The sequence below is a fragment of the Globicephala melas genome, chromosome 2 (genome assembly GCF_963455315.2).
Source record: "Globicephala melas chromosome 2, mGloMel1.2, whole genome shotgun sequence".
In the NCBI taxonomy this organism is placed as follows: Eukaryota; Metazoa; Chordata; class Mammalia; order Artiodactyla; family Delphinidae; genus Globicephala; species Globicephala melas.
The window spans coordinates 100,817,204-100,826,985 of NC_083315.2; the positions used below are offsets into that span (position 1 = coordinate 100,817,204).

At 41.9% G+C, this 9,782-nt stretch overlaps 1 protein-coding gene across 1 annotated transcript; it reads left to right on the forward strand.

The window, feature by feature from the left end:
• The first annotated feature begins 8,615 nt into the window (after positions 1-8,615).
• RNASE10 (ribonuclease A family member 10 (inactive)) lies at positions 8,616-9,470 on the forward strand. Its single transcript, XM_030844249.2, has one exon. It carries the CDS (start codon positions 8,616-8,618, stop codon positions 9,468-9,470), a length of 855 nt encoding a protein of 284 aa, XP_030700109.2.
• Positions 9,471-9,782: the final 312 nt, after the last annotated feature.

A 9,782-nucleotide genomic window follows, 5' to 3' on the forward strand; every position in this document is an offset into this window, starting at 1 on the left:
TTTAGAAATCCTGACTCAGTCCACTGGTTTGGTATGAAAGATGTCTAAGTTATGTCAATTCAAAAGCCAGTACAGCTGTCCCTTGGTATCCACAGGGGATTTGTTCCAGAACCCCTGGGAATATCAAAATCCAGGGATGCTCAAGTCCCTTGTATGCGTAGAATGGCGCAGTACAATTGGCCTTCTGTATTCTCGGGCTCCACGCTCGAGGATATGGAGGGTACACTGTACTTAAGACAGTTTATGCTTTAAAGAGTCAATGGCTTGAAGTATCTGGTCCAATTCTTTTTATTATTATTATTATTATTTGCGGTACGCAGGCCTCTCACTGTTGTGGTCTCTCCCATTGCGGAGCACAGGCTCCGGACGCGCAGGCTCAGCGGCCATGGCTCACGGGCCCAGTCGCTCCGCGGCATGTGGGATCCTCCCGGACCGGGGCGCGAACCCGCGTCCCCTGTACCGGCAGGCGAACTCTCAACCACTGCGCCTCCAGGGAAGGCTGATGGTCTCTTTTTTAAATTGAAGATACAAATTCTGGCCTGTAGTTTATAGGGGAGGCTTCAGGCAAGCATTAGAGTAAAACAAAAACTATCTGAAGGTAACAGGGCCTTAAAATGCCTGTGATTACTTTGTAGCTGATAATTTTCATAATAAGAATAGTATAACTTCAGGGAAATTTGTTTGCTTCTTCGGCATGCAAAACCAGTTAATAAAGTCATATCAAAAATTTTTCTAGACAAAATGTCTCTAAAGATAGTTGTTAAGCCTATTTCAAAGAAGTCAGTGAATGTTATGTTGACTGATAAAAACGGATGAATATAATTTTTATAGAGAATAGAACCCAGAATGTCAGTGAGCTGCATATTTCCTGGCAAAAGTTTAGGCTGTGGGAAGACAGAGAACTTGGATAGAGGGGTCGAAGGTTGGATGTGATTTGGGGGAGTTCCTTCTTTAGACTTTGTTGGTTCTGAAAGTTCCTGTTGCATCAGAGTAAGGTGGCTGTGGTCACTTTCATTGATCATATGTCCTTAACAAAACTCCTCCAATGTCACAGAGCTGCCCAAATCACTCATTTAGAAAGAACAAGACATAACACCCCCATAGGGTCATCTACCAGTTAGACCCAGGGCTATGCAGGACCTGAAAAGGTAAAAGCCTGAATCAGGAGAACTGCAGTGCTTAGAGAGGGGATGAAAGGATTACGAGAGGGAAAGAGCTGGCAGGGGTTAGTAGGGCTGGGTTCTACAGATTGTGAGCCAGTCTGGGTATTACATTTTACAGATGTGATTTGTTATGATTCTCAATAATAACTGAAAACACCCATCTTATATATATGCAAGATTGTTTTGGGCATCAATGGTAACCGATTGTTCTCTAGATCCATAAGGAAATGACTTTAACTGGAACAAACTATCAGGGGCAAGGTGGATAGTGTAAGAGAAGGAACAATCCGTGGGAGTAGGTAGATCAGGATTCCATTCTTGTCCTGCCACCCATTAGCTCTGTGGCCTCAGTTTGATTTTAAAAAAGGAGAAATAATTCTAGTGCTTCTTACTTTGTGTAGAAGTTGTAAGGGTCATATGAGGTCATTTCTGAGAAAAGGCACCAAAATGCAAAGCCATCTATTTAGGTCCCTAGAAAACCTAAACACCACCTTTGCATGGATTGGAAGAAAAACCCCTTGCTCTGGGGGAAATCAGCTCTGTGCCAGTTTGTACAGTTTTCTGAGCAGAGCACGAATTAGGTTTTACTCTCTACTTGTCCCCTTGGCTGGGGGAGCAGAGCATAACCTTTAGAATGGTTTCTGTAAGAACTACACTACATAATATCATAAGGAAGCATTCACTAGCAGGATATTTGCCGAATACCCTTAATAGACTAGACCTTATTGTGTTCAGTGGGTCACGGTAAACTGATGCTAAGTTCTGTACACAACTGAGCACTCTGGGATCTAACAATGGTCAGTGTTTAGATATCAGGTCATCTCAAATAATGTGTCCAGCTTTGAAAAAAATGACCGCCCTCCTCCCCGGACTTTTGTGTTATCTGGAGGGCATGTGAGTGATAAAAACCCTGGGAAAAAAGCTTATTTGGGACCCAAGCAGAGTTGGATTCCTTATTAGTAAGACATTGTTCAGCATTCTGACCCTTCTTTTGTTTCTATGTCTCCTATCCTAAGAAACTCCTCGCAGCTGGAGAGCTTCCAGCCCAAGGCTGACCTGGATTCTTATATCCAGTCAACTGTAACAAGCAGTAACACTTGCTACTGCAGAATGAGGGAAAAGTTCTCCCGTACACAGTGTAACAAGACCACTGACCATTACTAATTCTTTTAAACCAGTGGTTCTCAACCATGTGACTAGATTCAATCTTTTATAGCAAACATGTTGTATGTCCCTTTTACTATCCTGCAGGGTAAGTCATAGATAAAATAACACATTTATACTCGTAAACCCAGGCAATGCATCTTCAGAGTCTAAGCACTCAGAATCATTGTTTTAACAATTCTTTCCTTGCTCTCCTGCCTTATCAGGTTTTCTTCTCTATTTGGTCTTTATTATCAATAAACAAGCTGTTATTATTCCCATCTTAAAAAAAAAAAGAAAAAGTAAAACACCAACCTTCCCTTGACACTCAGTCTTCTCCAGTCTTGTGACTTTATATACCTAGTCCTGTGCTGATGTCTCCTAAATTTATATCTGCAGCTCAGACTCCTTTGAACTTGACTCCTGTATTCACTATGTTCAACTGCCATTTGACACCTTGAAGTGTAATTTTAATAGACATGTTGAACTTAGCATCAACACAGGGTTGGGTGGTATGGGAGGAGACTGCAAGGATGTACACCAAAATGTAAATGACAGTCTTGATGAGGATCTTGTGTGTGTGTTTCTCTTTGTTATTATGTAAAACTTTTATTTTATTTTTTCTGTGGTATGCGAGCCTCTCACTGTTGTGGCCTCTCCCGTTGCGGAGCACAGGCTCCAGACGCGCAGGCTCAGCTGCCATGGCTCACGGGCCCAGCCGCTCCACTGCATGTGGGATCTTCCCGGACCGGGGCACGAACCCATGTCCCCTGCATCGGCAGGTGGACTCTCAACCACTGGACAACCAGGGAAGCCCTACATCTTACCTATATATAGTGTCATATCAAAACCAAGAAATTGACATTAGCATAATGTGTGTGTGTGTGTGTGTGTGTGTGTGTAGTTCTGTGTCATTTTATTTCATGTATAGATTCATGTAACCACCACTGCAATCAAGATCCAGAACTATTTCAACACTATAAAGGTCTGCCTTGTAGTACAACTTTATAGTCACATCTGTATTCCTATCCTACCATCCTAACCCCTGGCAAACATTACTATGTTCTCCATGTTATATTAATGGAATTATACAATAATGACCATTTAATATTATGAATTTTCCACTCAGAATAATGCCCTTGAGCTCTACGCAGGTTGTCAGATGTATAGATATTCCACGGGATACAAGCACCACAGTTTGTTCAGTCCTTCACCTCTTGAAAGATAATTGAGCTATTTCTAGTTTTTGGCTAATCTGAACAAAACTGCTGTGAACATTCATGTACAGGTTTTGTGTGGACATATGTTTTTGTTTCTCTGGGATAAGTGCCCAGGAGTGCAATTGCAGGGTTGTATAATTATATGTTTAATATTTTAAGAATCTGCCGAACTGTTTTCCAGTGTCACTGTACCATTTTAAATTCCCACCAGCAGTGTATGAGAGATCCAGTTCCTTTGCATCCTTATCGGTGTTTGGTATTGTCACTACTTCCGTGTGTGTGCGTGCGTGTGTGTGTGTGTGTGTGCGCGCGCGCGCTTATTGAAGCATAGTTGATTTACAATGTGCCAATCTCTGCTGTACAGCAGAGTGACTCAGTTATACCCATATAGACATTTTTTTAAAAAAAAATTCTCTTCCATTATGGTTTATCACAGGATACTGAGTATAGTTCCCTGTGCTATATAGTAGGACCACGTTGTTACTACTTTTTAATTTTAGCCATTCTGATGTGGCTCCCTGGAGCTCTTTCTCTGAAGTCCTGTCCCCTCTGGTACTCTGCAGTGAACTCTAGTGGCCTTGGTTTCCTTGCACTTCCATCTCCTCAACTCAGAGAGACTGATAGACCCTGCCTGGGTTCCCCTGTCTGTGCCAAGTGGCCTAGAAACTCCCTGCAGGGAGGAAGCTCATCCTGTTTGTTTCCCGTCTCTCAGTGATCACTGCCCTTCATTGCTTGCTGTCCAATGTCTTGAAAATCTGTTGTTTCATATCATTTGCTCATTTTTTCTAAGAGTTTCAGGCAAAATCCAATCATTGCTATTCCACAGTGGAAGTCCATAATTTAGATTAATTTACAATGAGAAATAGCTCTTATACTTAGAATCTAGATCTTAGATGGATTCATGGTCAATTTTCTAATCAGAGTATCTGTTCTATCTCTATCTCTCTATATGTATCTACTCACTATCTATCTATCTAGTATAAATTTTGCTTAACAAGATGTCAAGAGTTCTAACATTAGAACTGCCATTACTTATTTGTAGCATCTGAGACATTAACTACTTCAAGTCACTTTCTTTATTTGTAAAATGAAGCATATATGAGCCTTAATTCCTTGAGATTCTAGGATATTGTTTGACTTCTTCTAGGAGAAATAGTGAGTAAAGTTGGTAGCTGTAGTCCTTAGTATGCTATCTCTTTTTAAAATTTATTTATTTATTTATTTTGCGGTACGCGGGTCTTTCACTGTTGTGGCCTCTCCCGTTGCGGAGCACAGGCTCCGGACGCGCAGGCTCAGCGGCCATGGCTCACGGGCCCAGCCGCTCTGCGGCATGTGGGATCTTTCCGGACCGGGGCACGAACCCGTGTTCCCTGCATCAGCAGGCGGACTCTCAACCACTGTGCCACCAGGGAAGCCCTATGTCTTTTTTTTTAAATCGAAGTATAACTGGTGTACAATCTTATATAAGTTACAGGTGTACAATATAGTAATTCACAATTTTGAAAGGTTACACCCATTTATAGTTATCGTAAAACATTGGCCATATTCCCTGTGTTGTATTTACAATATACCCTTGTAGCTTATTTTATATATAATAGTTTATATCTCTTAATCCTGCCCCTCCCCCATTCCCTCTCCCCTCTGGTAACCACTAGTTTGTTCTCTACATCTGTGAGTCTGTTTCTTTTTGTTATATTCACTGGTTTGTTGTATTTGGAGATTCCACATATAAGTGATAGCATTTAGTATGCTATTTCTAAACAGGAAAACGGCATTGATCAGGTAATGAGCATGTGTTGGTAATTGTTACATAATATTAATAGCAATAACAACAGTAGCTAATACATTTATCCTTTCGCATGCAGTGCGTTATATAATATTCACAACATCCCTATGAAGTAAGAGGTAGTATTATTCAAATCCAGAAGATGAGAAAACTGTAGCCTAGAAAATGAAAAACACAAGAATAAAAACCTGTCCAGTTTAAAGGTTATACTTAGACCACAGACGTAGGCCCTTTCTTCATTTTTAATCAAGGGTTAATTTCAAACAATCCCTAATAGTAACCAGTTATAAAGAAGCAGTTGGTGTGTATAGTTGGATATATTATCCCTGCTGACTCCAGACAGCTACTGGGTTCAGCAGAGGCCCCTTTACTCTGTCTTCTTGTTGCGTACAGACCTTGTCAGAATGAATGTGCAGAATGGACACCAAAGAGGGATAGCAGGAGCAAATTGTGAGGGTGAAATGCAATAAAAGCCCAGCATGAAATAAGTGCTCAATAACGGTTAGTTGTTGTTATTATTATTATTGTAAGTCATCCACATCAGCACTGTAGAATTCAGCCTGATTGACTTTGCAGATCACAGAAGCTGTTCGCAGACCACCGTTTGAAAACTTCTGCCTGAATGACAAAGCAAATCATCCTCCTAAAGGTCCCTGTTTAGGTCTAGAGAGGGTTTTCATACTGCTTTAATAATCTCCAGGGTGCTTTAAAAATATTATCTCATGATGTCACTTTCAGCTAAAGAAATGAGTAGAAGCGGCATTATAACCTCCTGATTTTACTCACCTGGGCTATAGGGACTGAGCACTGTTTGGGATATTCTCTCTCTTTTTTTAAAAAAAAATTATTTATTTTATTTATTGATTTTTGGCTGTGTTGGGTCTTCATTGCTGTGCGCGGGCTTTCTTTATTTGTGACGAGCGGGGGCTACTCTTTGTTGCCGTGCTCTGGCTTATCATTGCGGTGGCTTCTCTTGTTGCAGAGCATGGGCTCTAGGCGCTCAGGCTTCAGTAGTTGTGGCTCGCGGGCTCTAGAGCACAGGCTCAGTAGTGTGGTGCACTGGCTTAGTTGCTCCGCGGCACGTGGGATCCTCCCAGACCGGGGATTGAACCCGTGTCCCCTTCATTGGCAAGTGGATTCTTAACCACTGCACCACCAGGGAAGTCCCCGATATTCTCTTATTTAGGACTAAATTATCAGGTTTCCAAAACCTGATATGCAGTTATTGGATGAGGGTTGGAAAGAGGGAGTGGAGAATGGAGGGCTGGGTAAAGATAGGTAAAGATATGTAAAAATTCATCATTGACTCAAGTACGCCAAATCTTCTGATGAAGCCATGACACAGTTCTAAAATGCGAAAAGCAAAATAACCATGTTGGAGGGATGACACAAATACAGGCCAAAGAGCTTGACATTTCAGAAGTGACGGGGAAAGTTTAAAGGAAGCACATATGGAGAATATAAGGAAATGAACTTGAAATTTATGGGCAAGGTCAGGCTGCTATAAACCACAGGATAGTGGGTGTAACTCAGGAGTGAAACAATTGACTGGGAAAAAAACCTGTCTGCAGTTTCCCAGACTGGAAACATTTCCTGTCTTGGATGTCTGGATCTGTTTCAATGTCCAAGTAGCCTTACTTCAAAGTGCTCATGGGAGCAGAAAAGACAATTGGCTGAGTGTGTTTATTCAGAGCTGGGGAGGGAGAGTGGGAGTGGGAATGGGCTTGGGAAGTAAGTCTGGGTTTAAGAGCACATAGAGCACAAGGGGATAACCATTTTTCTGCAGACCAGCATCCAGGGCACTTCTCAGAGAGAAGGAAAACCTGGGAGGGAAGAACCTGGAAAACAGGACACAGGCATCTTTGAAGTTATTTAGGTATGTAGGTAAGTCACAATGGTGTTTGGTGCTCCAGGAAACGACATGGGAAATTCTCTTTTTTAAAAATTAAAAAAATTTGAGGGAATCCCCTGGTAGTCCAGTGGATAAGACTCTGTGCTTTCACTGCAGAGGGCCCGGGTTCAATCCCTGGTGGGGGAACTAAGATCCCGCAAGCTGTACAGAGCGGCCAAAAAAAAATTTTTTTTTTCTGAAATATTTTCAACTTTAAAGAAAAGTTACCACATTAATACAAAGAACTCCTAAATATCCTTTATCAGTCACAATATTTAAAAATTTTCTTTCCCTTATTAAAAAAATTTTTCTTTCTCTGTAAATACACATGTACATGCATACATATGATCTATATCTATCTATCTATCTATCTATATATATATATATATTTTTTTTTTTTTTTGGCTGTGCTGCCCAGCTTGTGGGATTTTAGTTCTCCCCACCAGGGATTGAACCCAGGCCCTTGGCAGTGAGAGCGTGGAGTCCTAACCACTGGACCGCCAGGGAATTCCCCATATGATCTTTATTTTGAACCTTGGAGAGTAAGTCGTCTAATCATGCCCCTTTGCACCTTAATATTTCAGGGTTCTTTTTCTAAGAACAAAGATATTCTCTTAAACAATTATAGCACAAATTTCAGATTCCCTATATCAAACACTGACATAACATTCCTATCTACTCCATCGACAATATTCTCATATTATCAATTGTCTCAAAAATGTTCTTTATAGCAATATTCTTTTCTGGTAGGGAAGGTCTCTCTTTGATAGGGGCACGAGGCTGGCATTGCAGGAAAAAGATGCATGCTCTTTCCCTCAGTTTCCTTAGGATCTCTATTAGTAGGGGAACCCTCGCAGGTCAGTTGTTTGGTTTTCTTTGGTTTCATTCTTGTTCCATGTCCTCCCTAAGAGTACAAAAACTAATCAGCAGGAATTACCCGAGTGCTAAGAGATCTATAGTAGTAGAAGGGATCTGGCATGACAAGATGTAGTTTTAGCAAGGTGAAATTGGGCATCCTCCCACGTCTCCCTCCCCCCGCCAGCCTCAGCTTAAGAGTGAGAATGGACTATAGTACTTTTCTTATTCCTTTTGATCTTTTTTGGGGAGGGTGGGTAACAGGGAGAATAATAGATAATTGAATGAGCAAAAATTAATTTGGGGAAAAAATAGGGAGATGATCTCCTATGGTAATTCTAATCCTTTACTGAGAATAAGACTTTCTATAAGAATTTCTCTCAAGGGAAGTGTGACACTGTACTTGTTTGTCCTCTTACCCATTCTTTTTGGTGATTTAGAACGAATTTCTGTTTAAGAATCAATTGATGTCAACTTTCCCCACTGATACCCCATATGTGAACCAGTTGCAGAACTGCTTCCCGGGTCATCTTCCAGTTCTGTAGAATCCACACATTATGCCACAGCAACAGGGAATGTGGTGGGAGGGACAGGAGAAATGGGAAAAGAGTGAGAAAGGATCTCTGTCTTGGGTGGGGAATGGGGTAATGTGGAGAAGGGAGAGGAGACCCCAAAGACTATGTTGTCGGGGTTTAGGGGAATCTACAATCTCTACTGGAGCCAAGTTTCATTTCAAAGTCAGTCCTCTGTTTCCCTCCTCCCCTCCAGGCAAAATGAAGCTGACCCTGGTGCAGATCTTTTTCATAATGTTGCTGCTCCTGCTGGGCCTGGGGGTAGGCCTGGGGTTGGGACTTCAGATGGCCGCAGCAGTCCTGGAGGAAAGTGATCAGCTACTGAATGAGTTTCAGTCCAGTGACTCACATGACAAGGCTGAAGCCACTAGGGAGGGAGCGGGCACCCTTCGAAGCATAGAAACCCTTAGCAACAAAGAAGTGGTGCAACTGGAAGAGACCATCGTCAGTGAAGATGAAGTTGGAGGAAACAAGATGCTCAGAGCTGAGGCTCTCTTTCAGAGCAACAAAGACTATCTGAGGTCTGACCTGATGGACAGGGAATGCAATGCCCTGATGGCACAGAAGATGAAGCCGCACAACCACACATGCATACCCCGGTACATATTCATCCATGAGGAACTAGAGGCAGTCAAAGCTGTCTGTAAGAGTCCTGTTGTTGCCTGTGACCTCAAGGGAGGCAAGTGTCACAAAAGCTCCCGTCCTTTTGATTTGACAATCTGCAAGTTATCCAAACCAGGCCAAGTCACTCCTCACTGTACTTACATAACTTTCATTCTTGAAAAGTACATTTTTATATCCTGTAGTGACATGAAAGTCCAGGTAGCATCTGGACCATGAAGTAAGTTCTCTTCTGCACCTTCTCATCTTTGTCTTCCTTTCCACTTCCTCTTTTTCATGCTGTTTTCGTCCTTAGGTATTCTGCAAAAAAGGTTCTGGGAAGAGAGGCTGGCCTATTCTTTATCCTATTTGAAAATATAAATCTTCTTTGCCCTAGGGGTTCACCCAACCTGCATTTTTTCCCTGGGATTAGAGGTGGTAGAATAGGGTGATGATGTCCAATCTCTGTAGGTTCTCTGTCTCTTAGAGTCTATCTCTTGCCCTGGAAAGAGATCAGTGAAGAACTGCTCTAGTCTCTCCTATGATCCTGGT

Coding starts and splice junctions, on each gene's coding strand:
- RNASE10 (XM_030844249.2), top strand. CDS start 8,616: ATGCCACAGCAACAGGGAATGTGGTGGGAGGGACAGGAGAAATGGGAA.